The sequence below is a fragment of the Clinocottus analis genome, unplaced genomic scaffold (genome assembly GCF_023055335.1).
Source record: "Clinocottus analis isolate CAN_PGR_092001 unplaced genomic scaffold, fCliAna1.0.p SCAF_11, whole genome shotgun sequence".
NCBI lineage: Eukaryota > Metazoa > Chordata > Actinopteri > Perciformes > Cottidae > Clinocottus > Clinocottus analis.
In genome coordinates this window covers 5,600,140-5,626,374 of record NW_027175832.1, presented here as the reverse complement: position 1 = coordinate 5,626,374, position 26,235 = coordinate 5,600,140, and the positions used below count along the sequence as shown (strand labels likewise).

At 41.4% G+C, this 26,235-nt stretch overlaps 3 protein-coding genes across 3 annotated transcripts; all 3 read right to left on the bottom strand.

Annotated features, from left to right (window-relative positions):
- Positions 1-9,972: 9,972 nt before the first annotated feature.
- Positions 9,973-12,062, bottom strand: LOC137782035 (forkhead box C1-A-like). The gene has a single exon (XM_068571108.1). It carries the CDS (start codon positions 11,910-11,912, stop codon positions 10,476-10,478), a length of 1,437 nt encoding a protein of 478 aa, XP_068427209.1. The 5' UTR covers positions 11,913-12,062; the 3' UTR covers positions 9,973-10,475.
- A 5,530-nt stretch (positions 12,063-17,592) lies between these two features.
- On the bottom strand, positions 17,593-20,751 carry LOC137782221 (forkhead box protein F2-like). Its single transcript, XM_068571418.1, has 2 exons — positions 19,797-20,751; positions 17,593-17,762 (listed from the first exon to the last, which is right to left on the bottom strand). Exons 1-2 carry the CDS (start codon positions 20,749-20,751, stop codon positions 17,593-17,595), a joined length of 1,125 nt encoding a protein of 374 aa, XP_068427519.1.
- A 1,517-nt stretch (positions 20,752-22,268) lies between these two features.
- Positions 22,269-23,456, bottom strand: LOC137782224 (forkhead box protein Q1-like). Its single transcript, XM_068571422.1, has one exon. It carries the CDS (start codon positions 23,324-23,326, stop codon positions 22,526-22,528), a length of 801 nt encoding a protein of 266 aa, XP_068427523.1. The 5' UTR covers positions 23,327-23,456; the 3' UTR covers positions 22,269-22,525.
- Positions 23,457-26,235: the final 2,779 nt, after the last annotated feature.

Sequence of the window (26,235 nt, the reverse complement as noted above, 5' to 3'; positions counted from 1 at the left end):
CTTTTGCTTGACAAAAAGCCAATATCCAATCTGAGTCGATGACTGAAAAGGCTGCGTATTAGTTTCAGCATGTGCATTATTTGTGGCGGTGGTGGGAGCTAAATTACCACTTTCAATATAACTCTGTTTCTCCCTGTTTGGGCACGACGAGATGCTAGATTGTTGCTTCTGATAAGATAAGAATGTAGCAGTCGCCTGTTCTGGTTGCTGCAGCAGAAGGAGGAAATGCCTATCTGATGGGATTTTCAAATTGGATTTTGAATGGCCAGACAGGGAAGGAGAAAAATATTTACACAATTGACATCTCCATCTGTTGGAGTTGTGGGCTGGCCTCTGGGCAGTGTTATACATGTAAGAAACACTTCAAATTAAACAGATGGAGTTTAAAAGATTGGGTGAGATTTGGCTCGAGGCAATGCATTCGCCACACTAGCATCTCTTGTTTCCTCTTGGTGCTTTTTAACTCATTTGTTTTCTAAAGAGTATTACAATAACACATTTGGCATGCCAATATGCTGCACCTAAATATGTCTAAAAACAAACTGAACTTGGAAGTGGACCGAAGCCAACTCTGTTACTCTGTTTTTATGAAAACAGTTTGCCATTCAAAATTTGACCTGTGGTCCATCAGTCAGCTCCCAGCATTGCAGTAGTATTAGTCAGCAGTAGCAACAATGACTAAGCAAGTGCATGTGGGCAGAGCCAATTGGCTGTAGAAGAAGAATTCAAAGTCATAAACCTTTTTCCAAGAAATTGTTCTCATTTTGGCACAACAAAATGCCTGTTTCCTGATTGCTTAGAAAAAAAGGCCAATATTTAATCAAATAGCATATGAATGTACTGCAACAAAAACAAGACGAGCCATCAACCGCGATAAAGAAAACACTTTGTACTTACCCGCATTGGAAAAGTGTCTTCCTGATGTCTCCCTGCTCTTAATGTCCACTTATATGTACCAACACTCCACAAACATGTGTCTTTACTGCCAGAGAAAAGGCACTTTTCTCACTATTCGGCCATTTAAGCTTTACCAATAAAGAAAAAAAAAACTGCTGACGTAGAGCTACTGTTGTGTTTATCTACCTGTAGCCGCAGAACTATTTTCCCAATAAGTAATGCTTATAATTGAACTGTCTGACTGGACTCTTGACCTTACTGTCAGGCGGTCGTTAGACCCCATGTGTTCGGCCTCTTGTATGTGGAGGGCAATGCAATTATTGAGAAAGCGCATGAACAGAGGGGTCAGCGTGTTTATCCAGAGGTTAAATCAAGTGTGTAACCTCCCCATCACAGATTGACGCTTGCCTCATGACAGCCAATGAAACACACAGCCTGAGATTTTGCTAAACTTCTGAGTGGTCGGTGGCCCTGTCCCTCAATTGGAAGGTGGTGCTGTGCCAGGTGGCTGAAGTTCAGAGCTGTTTATTTCTGCAAACTGCTGGGGACTGCGGCCCTGCAAGCCCCAACGCTTTCATGTTTCCCCATACGCCATGCCCCATGCAATCCGCCCGCCTGTTATGAGCATGAAGTAAACAAAACATTAGGTCATCATAATTCACTGGCCAATGACATGTCGCTGAGATTAGACACCAGAGTGGACAGTGGAGCACAGAGCAGGGAAGCCAGCCACTCGCCTTGCAGCCTGCAGCTCCTTCTCTCCTCCTCGGTCCCAATGTGTAAGGTCATTATTAAAATTGCAGCTCAATTAAGATAAGGCTAAATTACTTTCTCTGTCTCCCTCTTTGATGTTTGGGGGATTTTTCTTTTTTTCTGGAGTGGAAAACAGGCAGTTTAAAAGAAGCAGGGGGGAGAGAATCGCTTTGATGTTGGAGTCATGGCTTTAGCGTTGTATGGGGTTTGATTGGAAATGTGCACGATTGTTTTTTTGTGAGACTCGTTTCAGACAAAGCTCCATTTTCAGAAGTGATTGCTACATCTCATTGGCTCGGTTGCCTTTAACCTTTTGTCAGAATGAGTAAGCATGTGTGTGTGTGTGTGTGTGTGTGTGTGTGTGTGTGTGTGTGTGTGTGTGTGTGTGTGTGTGTGTGTGTGTGTGTGTGTGTGTGTGTGTGTGTGCATTCCACTTTTCTTGAACTCTTCATTTTGGTTGCCACAGGCCCTGAGCGCTGAAACGTGGCTTCATTTTTTTTCTGTGTGGGGTCCGCCCACGTCCACGCTGAATCGTTGTAATTGAACTTGTTTCCTATTGCATGTGGAGTGTGCAAACTGAGGGTACATCACAACTTTTTACAGGTTTGAATGCTGTTTTTTCCAAACCCGTTACAAGATTTGGTTGCCAAGGATAGAAATAAAAAAGTGAGTGAGTAAATGTCAATGTTGTATGTTTGATATAAATATATTCATATATTTGTATACTTTACTTCTAAAGTCTCATTAATACATTTTTTTTAATGATTTATCAAGAAAATCTATTTTTTAGAACATGTATAGGTTTTTACTTCGACAAATTCAGTCGCTAAGCCACCCAGTCCATTGTTCATCCTTGTTCTCTTTGTCTTAAAGTTCACGTATTTGCCTGACTTCTCACTGTAAACACAATGGCGAAAACATCAGAGGCCCATGAACTGGGGATGTTTATGTGAGCCGAGAGCCTGGAGATGGAACAGAGATATGGGTGCTGATCTGTGAAAAGAACCACCGCTGTATCGCTGCTGCTCGCCATCACACACAAACACCATCTGGCTGCCTCTCACCAGACAGAGAAGACCTCACACCTGCACACCTCACAGAAATACATGAAGAACCGTGGATTTGATTTGAAGTTGGTGTAAATTAAGTCCTGTCTTTTGTTTGAGTTACTTCAACACGGTAAAAAAAATGTGAAATATGTTAGATATGTGCTTCTACTTTTCCGTGAACCACATGCAAGTTTCATATTAGCTCTTTTGTTTTTAGGTCACAGAATACTTTTCGATTTAACAAATCTAATAGCATATCATTCTTAAGCTTTTAGATGGAATGTCTTTCTTAATTCACTGCTGTGATGTGGAGTTGAGGACGTCTCCAACACAAATGTATGTTGTTTTTAATCTTTTGTTCTTTCCCCCCTTGTTGAGCTCTCATAGACTTTCCTCATTGACTTTCTCCTCCTCTGTTTGCTGTTTTCAATGCAACCAAGCATGACACCAGAGAAAAGACGACTTAAAGAAAATGAGTCAACTGGCTGAAGAGTAAACAACGGGTCCCAGTAAAAGAACAGTTTTCCCCTCAGAAGTCAAATGCTTCATTGTCCATTGACACACATTCAGACAGCTGACATTTGTTGATAGAGTTCCGTCTGAGTATAGCAACGTTGTTCTTTTCATCTGATGTTTTTAGAAGAATTTCTCAAAACGGACCAAGTTTTCATTTTTGTTCCACCATGTATACTATAACGTAATGCAAAGACAACCTCACACTATGTGTTGATGCTGTTTTAAGTCACAGGAAATGGGTTTGTTCAATGTTAAGGCTCCATAGATCGAGTCCATGTTAAGATTTGTTGTTGTTCCGTCTGCACACAAGTTCTCTATTTTGTATGAAGTGAAACTTGCATCTGATCAGAAAGCATTCAACAGTTGTTGCTTTGATCAGTCATTCTTTTAACCGGCTCGCTCTCCATGCTCGTTTCACCTCACACCCCATTCTGCATTGTGATTCTCCATCGCAGCATGTTATTTGTGTGTGTTTCTGCTTTTGAAAGCGTGTTGTAGTCGTGGTGATGTCAAGGGGTAGCAGATTAAATCCCTGCTTCCTGCTATTCTGGTCGCATGGACTGAACACAAACCGCATAAAACACGGAGAATGAATAAGTGCAAAAGACTGTCACTCAAACTCTCTCATGCTTTTAGGTTCCCACTCACTCACACCGTAATCCATCAACAAGGACAGTACTCACGTATGTAATGCTTGATTGTGTCTCAAGCTGAAAATATTATTTAATCATTAACAAGTGTCATAATAAAAATCTGATTCCTGAAAAGTGCGTTCAATTTTAAAGCCAGTAATCAATAAGTTTGTGGTATTTACACCTCTGAACCTCATTTATCTCATCATGATTTACCAAATCTGTCACCAACATCTCAAAGGGCGGAAGGAAATTGGAGAAGTGACGACTGAAGAGGCATTTCCTCCTACTGGATGTGTTGTTGTTGACATTTTTTACGTGGATGTTCAGCACTTTTTATTCAAATAGTTGTATGACCTACTGACCTCTTTGTATGATTGACTGCACATCAGCACTGATGGTTGTAAAAAAAAATTAAAAAAATAGCACATGTATCGGTTTCTAATGAATTATTTACAATATGCTGTTACCTTCTTTTGGATTACACAATCACTGAACTTAAACAAATAAATACGAAGGCCGCCGGGGGAAGATGTGACGAGGTGCTTAGTGGGAAATATTCCAAGAGGAAGGCCGACGCACAAAGTTTTGTTCGTCTTTCTTTTTAATCACGCATACAAATCCCCTCATCCTCACACATTTCTCTCAATTCTGCATGCAGGAGCACACCAGCTGACTCTGCCAGGAATGACTTGCCTGAGGGATGGATTTACCTCCACACACAAACAAAAGCTCCCCCTAATAAAATTACATTTCAAGATCCTCAGTGACCTACGGAAATATGTGAAGCAACGTTTTTATTTTTCTATTTTAAGGAAATATGACATTTACACTGAAGCCCAATTCGCCCCCTCGCTCGGCCTCTTGGTGTCACAATCTCTCGTCTCCTCCTTGGACGAACGAAAGGACACAGCATTGTCTCCTGTCTCCTCCTCTTTTGGTGCATGACACACTGTCATTGTCAGGTATATAAGCAGGAAGCATATTCATTAATAAGTAATAACCATTCATTTAAATCTATCTAATAATGTATTGTCTTTAGCATTTTTCTTTTGATTTTTGAATAACATGGTAACCTTTTTCAGATGAAATCTGTGACAAAATGGGGGTCATCCAATTATTATTAATTCAAATTAATTATTATATGCTTAATTGGACAATTGTTTACATTAATTACATTTCTTAATTTTTTCAGTTAAATTGGTGTTGTTGAATGTGTTAAAAAAAACACATACAACAACATTCAACCCAGAACAAAAACATATGTTATTATTTTCACACACATTTAAGACGTTAAACACAATTTTAACACCTATTTCTTTTCTATTTTTGACTGTTAACTTCTTTTCCAAATAAAAAAGAAGAAGAAGAGAACAAAAGATGCAGCTTCTTGCCTCAGACTTACAGCAACATAAGTCTGCTGTTGATGTTTTCACAGTCCAGTGGCACCATAAAATGAGATGAGAGCCGCGAAAGACACAGACAACTGCTACTGGGGCTCAGATAGCAGCAGTTGGACATCTTTGAAGTGACCCTCTCATGTCCCAAGTTACACAGTTCACGTTTGTTCTCTTCGCTGCACGCTATCAGGACTTGTTAACTCTCTAACCTCACGTTAGGATGTGAATTCATGTGAAAAAATGTATTCTATATGCCCGCTTTAGCCCTGAGTATTTATTGTGCTGAATTACAATTTACGTATTTCATTAAACAGTGAGTGCAACCGACCAGGCAAAACACACACAACTGTTATAGCTTATTATTACTATTGCATTGTTTTATTCAAAAAGAAAACACCTAATTATAATGTTTATTTTATTATGAGCCAGCATGTGTTCAGCAAAAGAATAATGATCAGGGCGCAAAGTCCACTAAAGAGCAAATCCTTCATTCGTTTAACACCTTTGGGATTTACCAATATCAGTACATAAAGTGCACGTTGCATGCGCCTTTTTTTTTTGATATGATTTAATAAATCCCAACGATTAAATCAATACAGTTAAGAAATGAACAAACAAAAAATACACATTAAGAATCAACATGAAGATGTTTCCCCACACCCTGAAAACAAGGTCGTTAAAGTCGTCAAAAACATATTCATACGCGAGACAATAAATACTGTATGCCGCGCGGTATAATTGGTGCATTCAAGTGCTCGCTGCTATAATTAGTAACCGCAGGCCCGAGCAGCAGAAAGGCAGGTTGTGCGCCACTTGAAGGCAGCAGCTCTGTTCGTTGTTCAGGTATCTCGCTCCGGCTGTCGGGTTACTCGCAGGTCGCCCTCGTGCACAGGACTCCATTATCCCGTCCGGCGCGCACCGGCGTCTGCGGGAGTTTACTCTTGCGCCTTGAATACGCGCCACCATTTCACGAGCACCGCTTCACCCAGAAGCCTTCTTACACCTCCTCGCGTGTAGCCGTCGTGACAGAGCCGAGTGAATCATTTCTTTAAAACAAACTCGAATGTGTCTATGACATGAGCCGTAATAAGCTATAGTTGCGCGCTGGAGTCACACAGACCTCCAACCTTTCACTCGTTTGGCGGCAGCGCAGAAGTTGCGTCTGCATGGGCTCGTGATTGGAAACAGATGGCGCGTGGAGCGAGATCTTTGTACACTAACCGAGAGGTAAAACATTTTCCATTTCGAGCTGAGCCGGTAACTCAGCAGTGCAGGTGCACACGTCTGCAGGGGCTCCGGCCATTTATATCTGTGTCTCATCCGGTCTGCTCCTACTGTGCTGCCATAAACAACCTCTATCAAGCAAATACATCATCGTTTGCGTCAACACTTGTATCAATAATAATAGTAATAATAGCAATAATGCAAATATTTCGGTCTACTCATTGTTATAGGTAATAATAGTGTAAAAACTAAAGGTTGCAAATTGCAGTTTTACATATTCAGCTGACATGATTGTTACCTACAACAAATTGGTCAAAATATAGATATCACGGCTCTACTTTTCATCATTTATTGATTCGATATATTCTACATTTGGTTGGCATTTCATGCATGTTATCTTTAGTGTTGTAGTTATGAGCGTTGTTTTTGTTTAGTGTTATTTTTATGAGCATTTCTCGAACTTTGACCTGACTTCCAAACACGCAGACTGACGCTGACACATCTCACCTGGCATGAAGTGTGTCAACTCGAATTTTGGTTCCACGATTAGATGGTTTTAGATCTTTATTTTTGACCAAATACGCATTATTCATCTAAATAATACGGTTGGCTACAAAACAACGGTAATAATAATAATAATAATAATAATAATAATAATAATAATAATAATAATAATAATAATAATAATAATAATAATAATCTGCTTTTAAATCTGTGACAAATATATCGACTTGATATGATTCTTATTTAGCTAAAAACCTAGACGCCTTTCTTCTTGGTTATGCGGCCCAGAGCAGTGAGGGAAGTGGAGCGGAAGGTTTTCTCAAATAAAGCAGAGTGAGACAGAGATCCCCAAACAGACACCGGACCCTGTTGAAGGAGGTTCAGTCCTGAGTAACATCTGATTTGAGTTTTTTTGTTTTTAATGAGAAATGGCAACCACAGTCTTCTGGTGGGGACACAGGAAGTATAGACACCATTTCCACTGCTTCTGAGAAGGGAAATGAAAGTGAAATTAAGTTTGTACCTATTTTGCTGTGGGACCCCTCGGGACAGGATGAGGACCCCCCAGGCCCCACGTATAGGAAACTAGGCTCATTGTTAATTACAGTATCAGTTCATTATCAGTGCCAACACTACAAGTTAAAATCCATAAAAACGTTGTTTTTTTTGTTTTTTTTTACATGTTTGTTCCATCTTTATTCACGTAAACGTTTACTCTGACATATTACAGTAGCGAGTCACTCCGACATAAGCTCTTTTTCTCACTGGGTGTATGTGTGTGTGCATGTATGTGTGTGTGTGCCATGTCCTGTTATATTGTTGATGGTGCTCTGGCGGCCGACATCCTCCTCATTGACCCCCGTCTACCTCTCTGCCTTTTCCGTCTCATGAAAAGCGATTCCCGCTCTCTGATTGAATTTTATTCCTTCCTGACTTGCTCTATTCTGCGAGGGCGCAATCAATCTCTCGACTAACGCGACGTGTGTTTATTAGGCCTCAACTTGGGAGCGTATCTGAAGGGACTTTTATGAGCCTGCAGTTGAGACAAGAGCAGCATCTTGTTTTGGCGACACCGAAGAATTCATGTATGTATATATATATATATATATATATATATATATATATATATATATATATATATATATATATATATATATATATATATATATATATATATATGTATATATATATATATATATATATATATATATATATATATATATATATATATATATATATATATATATATATATATATATATATATATAACACATGTACGTCATGCCAATGAGGTATAGGGGCTGAGATATGCGCGTGGCCTCCAGCTCCAGTGCGCTCAAGATGTTTTGTTTTGATGTGTCTTGTTGGTCTATAAAAGCCTGAAGCTGCCGAAAAGGATATGAGGAGTAAGCCGACATAACCCGCCTCCTGATTTTCAGAAAAAAATCCTCTCCGAATCTCACTTTGCATATTGCTGTTTGACATGCTACTGGTTCTGGACCGGGTTATGACTTGGCGTCTGTCAGTGTGTGTGTGCGTGTGTGTGTGCGTGTGTGTGTGCGTGTGTGTGTGTGTGTGTGTGTGTGTGTGTGTGTGTGTGTGTGCGTGTGTGTGTGTGTGTGTGTGTGTGTGTGTGTGTGTGTGTGTGTGTGTGTTGCCTTGCTGAGAAGGAGACAAAAGGTGCAAAAGACATTGTTCTCAAAAAGGCAACACGAGTTTCGTTAGAAATTTTCAGCAGTTTGCTTTTTATCTTTTAAAAGTGCAAAATAGACGTGTATGTGTAACATTATTTGTGTTATTATAATATATTGTTTTACATTTTATTAGTAGTATTTTTTATAATAACCTGTGTTATTGTTATTATTACTCGTTTTAGTAACATTGGTCTCAATATTGTATTATAGCTAAAATATCATAATTATTAATTAAAGTTGTCGTTTTTACGGTCTGTGTCCAACCCTCATTTTACGCACACGTCACGCACCAAGCAACATATATTTCAAGATATGATTACTTGCTGTATATATTAATTACACATGTTAAAAAAAATAATGTTAAATATTTGAAATCAATTGATTACAAAAAAAACATAACGTAATAAAAACCTTATTTGATTGTTGGCTCGAGATGAAGGACAACAGTTGTGTATTAAATGAAACAATAGTCATTAATATGCACTCGCACTAAATTATTGCCTCGTTCGAAGTCATTTCTAAGTTTCCATTTAACGTAATTAAAATAAATCGATTCCCATCCATTAATGTCACTGAAGGAAACTGTATTTGAGGGAAAAAACTGCCAAATACAATAAACATCAATCTGACATTTCGAATAAAGAGCCGATTTAACACATTCTCATTGTTGCACTGAAATGTCCTGAACAGCTATAGCATGTGTCAGACTGAGACAACCGGACGGCGGTTTGTCTCCATTCACGTCACGTCACGTCACGTCAGACCGGAGAGAACTCAAACATCCAAACTGAAGTGACAACGGGACTATCTTTGGCATGCGCGGTATGATATGAAGTCAGCGCTGGTATGCGCCAGTAAACACACAACGCAATCCAAAACAAAGTTGTGCTGCATGTGTGCAGGCTGGTCGAGGCCTCGGGTCAACATCATAACGCCATACTCATCTATAATATGACGACGACAACAATAGATGTTAAAAGACTGAAATAAACATCCGTAATAGGCGGTTTCTCTTTGAAAGTATTTTACTTTTGGCCTCAATATTATTTGTAATGTTTTTTTTTACGTAAAATACTGCTAGGGGAATATTACAAGTAAACGAATTATTTTAGTGAGAATAAAATGATGTCAAAGATGTGCAGCAGATTACAGGCCAAACGTATGACGCGCATTAAATAAATAAGAGTCAGTTCAGATTCATAACGAGGCCTAATATTGCTTCCTCAATGACTAACACGAGCCAGACTTCATGTAAAATATCACGAGCCACGTCTGTATGTAAGAAACGAGGCGTAAGTTTAACTCACATAAAATGAAAATTTATTAAACAAACAAAACAAAATCCTTCAGAATACTTTCCAACAAAAGAAGAATCTTTAAAATAGTACGGCGATATACACGTTCCTTTTTTCTTACTTTTTTATATTGGAACAATTGTTTGGACAATTAAGGCAATTCAATTTAGAAACACTTTGTTGGTGTTTGGTCCATAATACCCGGCTACATTACTAGAAATAAATTACTATATGCAATTTACACGTCCATGAAAACTGACATATCCTCAACATATTACGGAAAGCCACAAAAGCAAAGAGAGACTTACGTGTTATTTGCAGTAACACTGTTCTTTAGAAAAACCAAGATAGAGTCTTTTCTGTGTTTTAGTTTGTTTTCTGTCTCATATTAGTCCATGAGGTGTTGGGCAGGTGAGATGGAGGGATGAAAGGCGGGAGGAGGGGGGGGGGGGTTCACTGGAAGAGTTCAAACACCACGAGGGGAAATGTCGAGCCTATACACTTTCTTTGGTCAGAACTTGCTGCAGTCATATACGAAAGCTCCCGAAGTGCGATAGATGGGCTGGCTCGGCGGGAACGACATCTGACAGCTGTTATTCCCATTCACCGGCGAATTATTCAAGCCAATTCTCTGGGATTCGAACATCTCTCGCACCGAATGAAAGTTCTGCTGCTGCGCCGGGTACGCTGCGCCCAAGTGGCCCAGGTCCCCGGCCTGATTGAGGTACCACGAGGTCAGCCTCCCTTGGTGCGGATGGTGGCCCTCCTGCACCGAGTTTAGATTACCGTGGCCCATGGGAGGCGAGGTGGTCGTGACCGAGTAATCTGGCAACGTTTCGTCCACGGTGGTGCTCGGCGCCAAGTGGCTCGACCTGTCCCCGGCGTACAAGCTCATGGCTTGCATGTTACAATGATAGGTGGCGTTGGAGGTAGTGGACATGGCGTTTTGGTTACACGGCGAACTATACACAGATGACTGGTTCGGAGAATAGTTTAAGGACAAAGACGGTGTTATACCCGTCCTGGTGGAGGCGGTGAGGCTGGGGGCGAGCTCGGTGGCACCTTGAGGAGACCCCCTCAGGGAGGTCATGATGTTGTCTACGCTGAAGCCCTGCGTCGAGGCCTGGCCGTGGTGCTGCTGCTGCTGCTGCTGCTGGTGGTGCTCGGAGACGTCCATGCCGATGGAGCGGTTGGAGGGGATGCTGTGGGGGCTCCCGCTGGACATGCTGCTGCTGTCCGGGCTCTCGATTTTGGGCACGGTGCTCAAAGAGGGCGAGTCGGACTGCGGCGGCGTGACCGTCCCGTTCTCGGTCTTTATATCCTGGATCCTCACGGGCTTGGAGCCCTGCAGCGGCTGGTCCTGCTCGCGGCCTTGCTGCCTCGGAGGCACATCCTTCTGCAGCCGCTCTTCCTTCTCTTTCACCACGTCCTTCTTTTTGAACCGCCGTCTCCTCCTCAGGAAGCTGCCGTTTTCAAACATGTTGTACGAGTCCGGGTCCAGGGTCCAGTAGCTGCCCTTGCCGGGCTTTTTATCGTCACGGGGCACCTTGACAAAACACTCGTTCAGCGACAGGTTGTGCCTGATGCTGTTCTGCCAGCCCTGCTTGTTGTCTCTGTAAAATGGAAACCTCTCCATGATGAACTGGTAAATCCCATTCAGGGTCACCTTCTTGTCAGGCGAGTTTTGGATAGCCATGGTGATGAGCGCGATGTAGCTGTACGGGGGTTTGACCATATCCTTGGGTTGGGGTTGGGGGGTGTACGGTCCATACGCCCGGGCCATGCTGGCTGGGTACTGGTCGTGAGCCGCATGAGAGTACATGTTCATGGGCGCGGGCATCCCCGTGTATCCGCCACCGGCGGCGGCCCGGTAGTAGCTCGGGTCGCTGCTGATGTACGGCACGACGCCCAGGGAGTTGGGGCTGGAGACGGAGTAGCGAGCCTGCATGTCTTCACTTGGGTCCGGCAGGAAAGTAGAGCTCCAAAATACACAGACGGAGAAGCTCCACTTCTCCCTTCCTCTGAATCACAGTTCCGCACTGCTCACTTCCAAAAGAAAAAAGAGAGGAAAGACTGGATCTCAGCCGTGTTTAAGCCGTCCCCATCCCTGTGTCTCTATGAAACTCAAATTGAAAAAGTTCTGAACTTTGGACACAGGACTTTTTTTTTTTGCGCAGTTAAATTCTTTCCTCCCTTTTTTTTGGGGCTGCCAGTGGAGCTCCGCCCACACGAGTGCGCGCGTCGTCCAATGGGAAGGGAGGCCGTGCGAGGGGGAGCGAGGACGCTGCTGGTCACACACGGGGCTGGTGAGGAGAGGAGGTGTCGGTCACTCCCAGCACACTGCGGCCGGGACTTCAGACGGGACAGAGCAACATGCACGTATCAGCCCGCGCAGAGCATATTCCCGCACACTTTGTTACAGAAAGACATCCCCTATGTCAGATAAGAACACTAAAATAGCTGTCTTTCGATTTCTTAATGTACTATATCATGAAGCTACATATAATAGCATGAAATACATTTGTATTTGTAAAAATACATCCAAAATCAATCACAATTCACGCAGATCCTTTATTTGATATCTCTGATAGCGGCCATCCTATATGACTTAATTATTGTTGTATTACAGTGACACCAATACACCAAATGGCGTCGTTTATACGCCCAGTTTGAACGCATCCAAATGCATTGTGTTAGTTCGAAGTCCAAACACCAGCAGCAGATCACTGGGACATCAAAGGAGGTGAGAGCCTCGCAGTGGGCGGTTAAGTGAGATCTCATTACAACGAGAATTAAAGGACCTGTTGGCCGCGAGGAGCCAGAAGTGTGAGAGTTTATTCAAGTAAAAAAAAAAATGGGAAGAGCGTGACTCATCACATGAGGGGCTTTGACTCAAAAATGTGTGAATATCTGCTGGGATGTTTCAAGCCTATTGTGAGTGTGTTGTCTCCTAAAACCAAACACCTACACAGACGCAACTCCATTCTTTAATAATAATTTTTTTTTTAAAACAATTCCATGGAGATGTATTAGGTGTTTTACGATTTGATAATTAATTATAAAGCTGAGGTTTGAAATGAAAGATTGTGATCAAAGATAGACACGAGTGGAAGAGGCCGACCCACAAGGCCTCTGGTCGCCTGCTGCAAACGGCGACTGTGCATGAAATTGTTAACGGCCATTGAGAGGCAACGTTACAGTCTTAATATCGACGTAATCCTCCGCAGGTCGTCTTAATTAAATGTCCGTGCAGTGGCCTGCTGCTCCGCCGGTTTCTCCTTACATGGACCCGGGCATGAACTTTTTCCACCGCCCCGGGCTGTTTACACAATTCACGACGGGCTTTTTACTTAATACCACGGCCTGCCCACCCAGTCCTCCTGACGCGTAATTGTTTAAGGTGTCCACGACGAAGCAGCAGGAACATGATGGATGTCAGAATGATTTAACATTTGATGGTTATTGACTGCTCTTTTTCTTCTTCTTCTATGTTTGTTTTTTAATTATTATTTTTTTACAATACACTGAGAACGCCACTATCAAAATACAGGTTTGGGGTTTTAAAGTGACACTTGTTCGAATTTAATTTGTGCTACAATTTAATTAGATCCGTCGTCATTTTATGTTTAGTTTTGATGCATTTGTTCCACTTAATCTTCCCCCATGGTAGAGGGATTTTTTTCTCCGAAAACGAAGTAAAATATCATAACAAATAACGATATAAAGATATTATAATGATATTATTATATGTAGTTTATATAAATAAGTTTAAATTAAATAACGCAGGTTACAATACTAAACCAGATGGATGTTCACAGCACAATGACCGTGACAAATCTCAGAGAGAAAGAGAGAGAGAGAGAGAGAGAGAGAGAGAGAGAGAGAGAGAGAGAGAGAGAGAGAGAGAGAGAGAGAGAGAGAGAGAGAGAGAGAGAGAGAGAGAGAGAGAGAGAGAGAGAGAACTATTTACTTTACAGCTAAAGTTGCTTCATAACTTTGATGCTGGCTCCCTCTAGTGTTCACAAAGGGAAAGTTAGAAATCTTGGCTTGCTTTCCACTAATTGGCCCACACTGATTTGTGTAATTCATTTATTTATTTAAAATCAGGATGAAGTCCTTTCTTTAATTGCCAAAAAGACATTTCATAAGACAATTGTTTGAACCTATCTATTGCTGGAGACAAATTAAAAAGAAGAAGATTAAAAAAAAAAAACTGATAACGGACAAAAAGCATGTGCGTGCACATGTGCGTGTGTGTGCGTGTGTGTGTGTGTGTGTGTGTGTGTGTGTGTGTGTGGGAGCCTCTTGCTGCCCAGAGTATTAGAACATAAATGAGACGCTACTGCCACCTAGCGGTTGATATGCATACTGCAGCCTGGAAACAGTTTAAAGATGGCTCATTAATAAAGCAGACAGGTGAGCAGATAAGACACATCTACGACCTTGAACAGTGAGATGTGCTACTCAGAACATTCTGAGAGACACTCTGAGTAGATACACACCTCAATCCTTTTAGAATAACATGAAGCTTACATGCAAATGCTTAAGTAACCTGATGTCAGTATGTGGAAATGCTTTTAGAGTTATACACTGCATAAGCTGCATAAGCAGTGTATAACTGTCTAAGCAGTGCATACGCAGTGTATAACAATGTTTTCATTACAGACTTTTGTATTTGTAAAATGGGTCTACTAAAATGTTTTATGAAATGGGCGCATATTTCTTCTCAGGTCACGATGTGCAGATGTTGTATAAGACAATATGCACTTTATTCTAACATATATAGGAAACATTGAAAAGAAAAACATTACTCTCCATGCAATAGTGAACACCAGAACACCAGGTCTGACCTCTGACCCCACCGGGATGCCTTTAACGTTCTTTACAGAGACATATGAAGTGGGTTATTGCACCACACCGGTCACGTCGTGCACATCCCTCAACTCATTTGCAAACGTCTTTCCCATTCATCCTCTGCTTCCTCTTCCTGAAGTGCAACAAGACAGCACTGATGATGATGATGATGATGATGATGATGATGATTTTTCTAATGCTTTGTTTTCCATGTCCATCCGTTATTTTGTTTAAGGGCGGGACAAACATTGAGAGCAATGGCCGAATATGTGATATCCGGCCAGTTAGAAGCAGAAGATGTTGTGTTCACACAAGAACGTGGTGCTTTGTATCTTTGTTGAATTTAAACACTTAATAAAAGTATGATTTTTTTTAATACAAAATAAGAAAGCCACACAATTATAACACATATTCTAGTCAGTAGCACTGACAGAGATATTCAGTGATAATGATGGCGATAAAGATGAGTTGTGTCTTTCAATGTTATGTCTCTTGAATTACTTTTGTCTTCATCTTTCGAAATTATTTTGGAATGTTTAATCTGGTCTGTGACTTTTTTAAATGTCTTTTTTCTTTTTCCTTTCGATACATTTCAAGCTGATTCTGCCTGCTCTTTTTTCTTTGTGTGGTTGTACATGTTGAATTGTGTTGAGCATAACCTGGGAGAAGAATATCTATGAAAAACATGAAAATAAAGGGTATAAATCCCAACAGGACAGAGGAAGTACAAAGCTTAACCAGCCATTAGGACAAAGGGGGTTGGGTCAAACAACTTAAGCTTGATATTTTGTCTTTTTACTTAGACAGTGACAAAAGCATCACCAATAAAAACTATACAATTAATAACTGATTTGCTTGAGACCCTAACCCTATTGTCTCGATTTATTTATTTTTAAAACATAAATCAGATTCAACGGAGAGAAATATCACAAATATCACATTAGATGTAAAACCTATTTATGAATTTTGGTTGAATGTGGCGACATTATTTGACTTTTTAAGGGACAGTAACCATGTTTCCCAATGAACAACTGACTGAAGAGGTTTTACAATCATTTGTAACATTACATCATAGAATAAGCCGCTGATACACAAAGTACAAGAAGGGAATGCTGTGTTACAGTTCCTGACAGAAGTCCATATCACATGTTATTGTAATGACAGACACTTTATTTAATGCTTAATTCATGAATAATCTGAGATATTAGGTCACTGAAACTCACTTCCAAAGTATTCAAACAAAAAACTTCAGTCAGCTAAAAGCTCTGAAAGTTAGTGTGAAAATGTTTTCTTCTTTGTCATTTCATCCATTTTGATTTATTCATTTGGGGTGTATATTTTAGGGTATATATTTTTAAATACATATACAATGGAGCTTAAATGTATTATTATTTATATTCATATCCATGGACAGTAGAAACATTAATCAGCTCTTTTAATGCATTCTTTTAATGCATAACAACAATTGTGCCTGCATTTAAAAGCTGGTGATGGGAAATGACGCTGGTCTAATCTGTGCAGTAATGTTCGACATTATTATTTATGTTTATTTACCAATATCTCTCAGACCTAAACTTTAATATTAGACTCATAAAATGACAAGATTCGTGTCTCTGATGCATTTTGACAAAATTGAGTAATAGACTTAATGTGAGTGTTAGTCTAACAACATTTTTCAGGACTGAATTCATCAAGTCAAGCAGACTGTCCTCAACATCACTGTTAATCCGAGAGACGTCACATTTCACCGTGTATGTAACCTAAAGATAATAGTAACTTTATTTATTTTATATATCAACTGACTATTCCGAAGAACGCTTTCAATTATTTTGCTGCATATGTAAAAGCATTTTTTCATAACTATTTGACATACATTTTCAACGCTTCAACTCTCACTCACCACCAGGTGGCGGTAGAGTCACGTGAAAAGCAGCAGGGCGAAACAAGAAGGATGGGGTGTTATCCAGTTTGCGGTTTAAAATGTGCATCTTGTCTCCTTCCTTTCTCCTCAATTATTATTAACAACCATCATTACATCATAACTGCATTACACTTACACATTACACATTATTATCGATGTGTGAACTGAATCAAAGAAGGTTTATGCCCTGTTATTAATGTCCATCTCGTCTTTTCATGACAAAATGTATGATTAGTGTTAATAGAAAAATACACCTTATCCTTGTTCATATAAACAGATGATGGGGCTCAATGAGGTGACTGTGTATCTCAAGAAGACCAGTGGATTCTTCTGAAAGGGAAATTTTGAGTAAATCCATAATGATTTTCTCTTGTTGCATATCAAATTTAGAGATTTAAACCCAACCCAAAGGGTCGATCGAAATTTAATATTATTTATAATAATAATAATAATAATAATAATAATAATAATAATAATAATAATAATAATAATATACAAGGGTAGAACTGCAAGCTGCAGAAAAAAAATGAAAAACGCACAACGTTTATTGCTCAATACACTTACAAATTATCCTTAAAAAAGTATCTCTTTAATTAAGAAATCAGCAACAATCTCAGCGACGTCAGGAACACAACATGAAAGTGCATGAATAAAGATGAATTCAGGTATAGTAAAGTTGTTTTCAGTTAAACTGTTGATATCGCTTATTCATAAATGTAAAGTCAGTTACGAGAGGAGCAAAACAAGTCCTCTCATTCAACAAATCACCAAAAGTCACCAAATATTCTGTTAAAATAACTCCTCCTGAGGGTCACATTTAGCAGACAGGTTCTGGTCTGTCTCTGTCATGACGTCACATGACGCACGGCTTCACGTCCTGGTACACGTTCTGGTGGTGCTGGTGGAGCTGGTGGTAGTACGAGCCGCCGCTGCCGGGATGGAGGGAAGAGATTCCGTTCAGGTTCAACACGAAGTCCTTCCGGTCGCACCCGGGAGCGGAGTGAGAGTACCGAGACAGACCCACTGAAACATGAAACACACGACACACATGACACACACGACACACATGACACACACGACACACATGACACACACATGAAACACATGACACACACGACACACATGAAACACACATGACACACACGAAACACATGACACACACGACACACATGACACACACGACACACATGAAACACACATGACACACACGAAACACACGACACACATGATACACATGAAACACATGACACACACATGACACACACGACACACACGACACACATGACACACACGACACACACGAAACACATGACACACATGACACACACGAAACACATGAAACACATGACACACACGAAACACACGAAACACACGACACACATGACACACACGACACACACGAAACACATGAAACACATGACACACACGAAACACACGAAACACATGAAACACAAGAAACACATGACACACACGACACACACGACACACATGAAACACACGAAACACATGAAACACATGACACACATGACACACAGGAAACACATGACACACACGAAACACATGACACACACGAAACACATGAAAGACATGACACACACGAAACACATGAAAGACATGACACACATGACACACACGAAACACATGACACACAGCACACACGGGGTCAATGTGGATTATCTGTGTTCAAACTGGCGGACAACAAACACATTCTGAGTATTTAATATGTGCACATGATGAAATGTGTTTCCTGCTGCTTATGAATTTATTTAGGATTACAAATAATTGACTAAGGCCTCATATCAAGTATAAGCAAATTATAAAAGCAAGTGGACTTCTAATTCATAATGTAGTCTGCATATATATATATATATATATATATATATATATATATATATATATATATATATATATATATATATATATATATATATATACTTCTAATTCCTAATGTAGTCTGCGTGTCTATATATATATATATATATATATATATATATATATATATATATATATATATATATATATATATTAAAATGTGAAGCGTGCGTTTGTTTTGTTTTCAGCAATCAAGTCAGTTTTCAGTTTTAAATGCAAATACATAGTGGTAAAAAAAACTTCTTTGCACATATGCTGTGCAGCCCTTTTTCAGAGGCTAGGCATTATAATATAATATAGATATTAAAAATATAAAGTACAGTATATGTGACGTGTTGGAGGATCTTTGAGGGAGCCAAAAATATTTTTCACCACATGGCAACCTAACATTTTTATGACACTATTATAGCTTTTGATGGATGTAATACATACTTTTAAATGGATTAACAAACATTAACAAAGACAGCTCCTGACTTAATCTGAGGTTTATCTTGTATCAGTTACACACTAACGTGTGTAATAGTGTAGTTCCACTATGTGTTGTGTGCATCAAATGACAAAGAACAGCATGACAAAAGTAAGACTTGAAACAGAAAAAGGCTATAAAAGTCCTTTGTAAATGCCCTGATTATGAATTTGCTGTGGCTCATGTTGAAGGCTCTAATGGAGTTGTAGCGAAATTATTATTTCATGATTTATTATTATTATTTATTGATGATAATTAGTTCGTGACATAGTTTAACGTCGAGTTCACGCAGGTCTTTAACATAAACATTTATGACGTTATTTTGCCTTTTTTTTTTAAAAAATAAATAATAATAAAAACCTTCTACATCACAGAGGCCTTTAAAGAAAGCCCGAGTGAAAATACTAAATATTAAGACATTTACATTGAATGTAGGCTCTATAGACACAGCAAATATAAACTAAATTACTGAAACTAAATGACGAATGAATGTCTAAATTACGCAACGTTGCCGTCTGATGGATGCATTAGTTTGCCCTTGTCAGGGTATTTGTCTGTTTTACTCACTGCAACCGGAATCCATACAGATAGATTACACAATCCAATCCAACTTCATAGAATAAAAAAATGCACTGTGAAAATCAAAGCTCAATTCAGTTTCTCGCGACTCATCTGGCTGCACATGTATCAGGCACCATGGGATATCTGCGGCGCTCTACCTGAGATCTCGGAGGAGTCTCGTGCGTTGTGGTGCAGATAGCCTTGATCCAGAGAGTAGGAGGACATCGCAGAAGAAGTGGGGCTGCCAGCTGCCAGAGACTGCTGTTTGATGTATGAAGACACACCAGGAGAACTCCAGTGTGAGGCCGCATTGGCGTAAGGAGACTGACAGTCCAACGCGCCCACCATCGCCGGGGAGGACTGCAGCGGGCTGCTGCTGCTGTCCGGGCAGTAGTCCGCATTAGAGGCCACCTGACATGCGGCCATGTGCGCTGACCCGGAGCCTGGCGACATGTGTGAGACGTGGTGTCCTCCTCCGAGGCCCTCGAAGCCAGCTGGCACTGTATTGCCCATCAGGTCTATGTTGTAGCCGTTATGGCACGCCAGTGAGCCTGGAGGTGTTTGGAAGTCAAAGTTTTGCGGCAGCATGGACGCGCCAAAGCCGATGCCGTTCATCATCCTGTACATCGGCTTCATTGCTTGACATTTCCGACGGAACCCCCGAGGCCTGCGACGAAACGAGCCCTCCTCGAACATGAACTCACTACTCGGGTCGATGGTCCAATAGTGCCCTTTGCCGGGTCTCCCGAGACCCTTCGGCAGCTTTATGAAACACTCGTTCAGAGACAGGTTGTGTCTGACGGAGTTCTTCCATCCCATGTAGGCTCCCCGGAAGAAAGAAAAGCGGGCCTGCAGGAACTGATAGATCTCACTCAAGGTGAGCCTCTTGGTCGGCGAGCTTTGGATTGCCATGACAATGAGGGCGATGTACGAGTAAGGAGGCTTTTCCGGACGCCTCAAGCCGGAGTTGCCCTTCTTCCATTTGGGTGACGCAGGGTGCGCGCTCTCCATCACCGGCTGCGCGCTCAGCAACGCTGCGTTCAAAGCAGCGGCCGCTGGACTGGAGCGAGGATTAGATGGATCCAAATGTTGATTGGAGGTCTCGGTCGTCATGGTTGTCCCTCTTTTGCAAGCTGTCTGTAACACTTGAGCGACTATAATCGTTTCTTATATTTCATGAAGGCTAATGCTGTGATTAAAAAGCCAGTTTCCCTTTGCCATGCTCTGCGCGTTCATAACCGCAAAAATCAAGAAACACCATCCGCTGTTGCTGCTTTCTCTCTCTGTCCATCGCTGGCAATAATCCCACGACAGTGTGTCTGCTCGTCTCCCCTCGCGCGTATCAAACTGGCCAAACACAAGTCGACCACCTATCAATTCTTAAACCTCTCTCTGCCCCTTCTATCCCCCCAAATCCCTCCAAGAAATCGCCAGGAACTACTCCCTCCCCATCTGGCCAGGATCCAGAGTAGAAGCCGGACAGGGCGCAGTGGAGTAAGACAAATCTCCTCCCACGACTCTCTTTCCAAAACACCTCTGAATGCATGTTGTCAGGAATTGATTATGCGTGATAAGCCCTGATGAATGAAGCGAAACTATTTGGAGAAATAGTTTTTCCTCGTGTACTTTTTAACGAATGCGATGGCTCTTTTTTTAAATACAGGGTGTTCATTTATTTGGGATGTGTTCAAGGTTGGACTCTGACATTGAGGCATGCTTTTTGCATCAGAGCCAACGAGCCACACACAGCGCACACGTGTCAGTTTACCTCCTGGAGCCTGTTTGACATCCCCGGAGAAATGAATTAATAGACGCTCTAAAGTTTTAATGAAACATTCTGATCATTTATTTATATAGAGAAAGTTTATTTATTTCTACTTTCAATGCCATCGAGTTGCGCAAATGTAGCTGCCATCACAAAGCCAGCCACCAATATAATAACGTTGTAAATAAATAAATTCCCACACCGCATAACACGATCTCCCCAGAATCTCAGCAACATCCAACCTGCTGCCCCGCTGCGTGCAGGATGCACCGCTGTGGGCTAAGAGGAAATGTACTTTCTATAGCCTCAGAAGAATGGGCTTCTTGGAAGACAACTCTCTTGCTATTGTGGATTCCAGTGGAGTTCGCTCAGGATGCGCCATGTGCACACACTTTCCTGCATGTGTGACTGAGGCGGCAGCTATTTGCAGCGCCAGACAGAAAACATATTGGATGCCATGAACACTGACAGAGAAACACTTAAAGGGCAATTCATTTTTGAATCGGAAATTATACGACACACGATCAATAAATCATAATTTAGTCTGATTATATTATTATTGCTATTAGTTTATTATTATTATCATGATTATTATTATCATGATTACGCACTGTTACTGGCTGTTCTTCCAAAAACGATTAAGGATGAATCTCTCACCCTTTAACCTACAATATAATGTGCAACATTATAAACTAAAGGCCAAGAAGCATGAGGCTTGATACTAAGAGGCGGCTCATGTGTGTGCCATCGAGCTCTCAAAGTATGAGGTAGATGTATCATACAGGTCCGTCCAATTGTTTCCACAAGAAGCAACGCCTTTATTTCATTTTCAGGAACCAGAAAACGCAGACATCATCGTTTGAGTTTTATTTCGTTCGTTTTTGAAAGACAGAGACACAAAAACAGTCAAAGTGCATATTTTTAACACGTTTTCAGACAACGTTAATGGCCAGTTAAGTAACATGTACAACACATAATTGTGCATCAAAGACCAAATATAAGAAAAGGCAATGCTTCAAGAGGTACAACAATAAGAGTAACACTTTGCCACCACAATAAAGTCCACTCCAATTCTCCTCTCCTCTGTGTCCAATGTCAGTGCACAATGATGCGTTTTAATCATCACAGGAAATAGGCGCGTGGCGCATGCGCAGCAGAGCAGTCCGCGTAGCAGGCTGGCTTGAAGTATGAATATGAGGCAGGTGTATTTAAATGAGGCATCATCAGTTCAGTGTAGCGCGGCCAGGTGAAGGCCAGGGGGAGTGCTAAATGTTCTTGGTTCGAGTCCCTCTTGAAGGGCGTACTGAGGATGCTGTCGATCGCGAAGGAACTAGTAAACTTGACGCACGAATCCGTCCTGGTGGCGGATGCAGACTGCTGAATGCTGCGCGGCTCCTCGGGCGCCTCTGGCTCCCTGCTGAACTTCTTATCGATGCGCTTTCTTCTGCGCCTGAACACTCCGTCCGCAAAGGTGTATTCGCTGTGAGGGTTGAGCATCCAGTAATTGTCCTTCCCCCAAGGTCTGGACGGGTCCCGCAGCACCTTGAGAAAGCAGTCATTCAGAGACAAGTTGTGCCGAACCGAGTTCCTCCAGCCGGTGTAGCTGCCTCTGAAGAACGGGAACCTTTTCATCAGGTAGTCGTTTATTTCCGCCAAAGTCAGACGTCCAGAGGGGGAGTCCCGGATAGCCATGGCGATGAGGGCGATGTACGAAAATGGGGGTTTGGGTCTCCGTGTGTACGGCTTGGACTTGGTGCTGGTGCATGGAGCAACAGGTGGAGGAGGGCTGGGAGCCACGCAGTCCCCATCCGAGCCCAGCTCCTCCTCAGCAGAAAGAGGAGAACGCGCGCTCCCCTCCGCATCCATAGACATCTCGAAATGCTTCACGTCATAGTGGCTCCCACACAGCACCTCTAGCTTCATGTTCTCTGGAGAATGTTCCTCTTTGTGGATAAAGTTTCCAATGGGCTCTCCGCGTAAAGTCCGAGTCGTGTGTGCGTCAAGAAGCGCAGAGCTTTGAGGTGAACCCAGTGAAGTCCTGCGTGGCTGTCATACCTGCCTGCACCCGAGCAGTCTCACCTATTCATCTGCGAGCAGCTGTTTATATCAGGCTCACCTCGGGGCCAACCCAAGAGGGCGGAGTTAAATGATTCCAAAAACATTTGGCGCATCACAACACTTGTTTTTACATTACGAGCATGATAGTCTATAATAAGAGCAGACTACAGGTTTCCTCATAAGCCTAAGATATCATATTGTTGCTATAGTAATGATCACTGAAAACACGATTCAGTGCAGCTTCATTATTACTTTCTCACCTTTTGAAAGGGGATCCGTCAGACGCATTGGGACTATTTCACCTGAGACAACCAGGTGGCGTATGTTACCTGTTGTTTAAAGGTGTGTCGCCTGCAGGTACAATCTCAGACAACACTGTAGCCTGAACTGCCCCTTGATGCAATTCTTTGCATCCAAAAACAGTGGTCTATGCAGTTTTGAGAGCGTGATATTTAAACACATCTGTGTGAGAAAAGATGCAGACTGTGGACACATTAAAGCACTTCACTTATGAAGGGAACGTCAGATATTCATAAGTTAACGGCCGGCATTGAAACTACTGCTATTGTATTGCTCTCTCTTAAATGAAATGGGTCTGGTTCTTCCTGTTGGATGTCGCTTGCGATGTGATTCCAAGGAGACAATGAGGACAACAAGGCCGACAGGTGCACAGACCCATTGACTGTATGTCAGGCCTCCAATAGCTAATGCCAGTCTTTCATTATTATTCAGCCCGGATGCGTTCTCCTCCCACTCGCCCCCTCAGGTTCATTCGGCAGTCATGTTGAACTTGACAACCTGTATAATTGGTGGTCTAACTTCCTGCTAATCACTGGGTTCACTGGTTGTGCTGCAACAGTGTCACCAAATAGATAAATAACCTCATCCATGTTGACATCAGAGCAACTGCTAATGTGTTGTTACTCGTGGTTGAACTTTTGTTTATGCACACTGTGTGTGTCAAGCTGTTGTTTTTTTTGTGTGTGCATGTAAGCTATACATGTTTGTGCTGGTGTGGATGTTTTGATTTTCAGGTAATCTGTTTGTGTTGTTTGTGACTCCTAATCCAGGGTGAAGTCAGGATTGTGAAAGGTGGCATGTGAAAGATGGATTCCTGTAAGCTAACCACACAATGACAAGAGCTCAAATACCTCGTATTCATTCTGGTCACTGCATGTAGCAGCTTGTGAGGCCGCCGTGTGTCTGTGCGCTCTTGAATGCATCGGGATCTAATAACAGCTGTACAGGTGGAACCACAGAGCAATATGTGGGCCTCATATGATGCCAAAGGCCGCCTCTATAATAAGGCACCTTTTACAAAAGAGGTTATCATTAAGGATTAGCTTACTTAGAACTTTTTTTATGATTTACTACTTTATGTTTCTAGAAAGGAGATGCAGTGTACAATAATCCTTTTTATTAACATTTACAGCTGCAGACTTGATGCTTATTATAGAAAGTGAGAAACCCATTCATGAATGGATCATCAACACTATGAGTTTAAAACACGACAATGCAGTCCGGGCAAACGTGATGTGGTTCTTATCTATAAAGCATTGGTAAATAATTGGTTGACCATTAATTAAAACCACTTACCAACCCGTTTGAAAGACAGTGGTATAGTTGTTTAATAATCATTGTCACATGTATTTATGCTACAAGTCCTGCATACAAGGTATTTATGAAAGCTCATATGCTTGGCAAGGATAATAATCTCAGACAAAGATTTTAAAAGAAGAAAAAATAATTGCCCCGTTGAGATAAGTGTCACATTTCCCTCAGACAGTGACTCACGGCCATCAATCACTTAAAGTACAGTTCTTATTGTCTCACCCGTTCTCTGCCTCTGTCAGGACCAGTGGGGTGAGATTTACGGGTGCGTTAGATAACAGCGTGTTGGCATTCTGCAGACACTAGATCAGATAAGGCCTTTCAGTTTGAATGAACTCAGTTCCAAAGCACACACCTGGAAGCCATGACAAGGGAAAACTTCCAAAGTACAGTATGAACCATGTTGTAATTAAAATAATGACATCAATCTCTGAGCAACGCCCCGTCAACGAAAGCGCCACATTTATTCTCATATTGGAACTGATCAACACATTTCACATCCAAGTGTCGATGTGGGTGCAGTAAACTATCGCTGCAGCTCTGACTCCGGCCTTCAGGAATCACTTGTTCATGTGTTGGAATGAGGAACTCTGTGAACCCCGTAGTCAGACGTCACATTTTAGTGACACACAGTGCTCAGTTCATGCGTATGAACGTTTAAGAATCACAAACTGATGCCAAGAGCATAACTTGCATGCACAGATTCATGAATACAAAGCAACACTGCGGACATACACACACAGTAGACAACTCATGTACAGTTCATTGTATTTAGTGCACAATATTTTGGACCCTGCAGTTATTGGTTTATTCTCAATTTTGAAAGCTGCAGTTAAACAGGACTTTGATTCCTGAAAGGTGATTGGGAACAACGCACAGCCACACGCCTACGATTTCTAATATGTTCTAGTTGTTTGTGAAGGGGAATTGTTTTCCAGTCATTTGGAAGGAATACATACTCTTAGTTGATTGCAGGTGTAAAGAACAAAGCTGCGGCCAAACACTGAACAGTGTACTTATGTTGAATTGTGTTCATGCTATTCTAGGTTGAGCAGTTAAAGAGCTTGTGGTGGGACTATGATGCACTCTATGGGACCAAACCTCGACACACGTGCAATATATCTTGCTTTTTGAGAAAGTGTCCAAAAATGTTAATGCATTTA

Coding starts and splice junctions, on each gene's coding strand:
- LOC137782035 (XM_068571108.1), bottom strand. CDS start 11,912: ATGCAGGCTCGCTACTCCGTCTCCAGCCCCAACTCCCTGGGCGTCGTG.
- LOC137782221 (XM_068571418.1), bottom strand. CDS start 20,751: ATGACGACCGAGACCTCCAATCAACATTTGGATCCATCTAATCCTCGC. Junction 17,763..19,796: donor AGACTCCTCCGAGATCTCAG/GTAGAGCGCCGC, acceptor TTCATGTTTCAG/TGGGTCTGTCTCGGTACTCT.
- LOC137782224 (XM_068571422.1), bottom strand. CDS start 23,326: ATGAAGCTAGAGGTGCTGTGTGGGAGCCACTATGACGTGAAGCATTTC.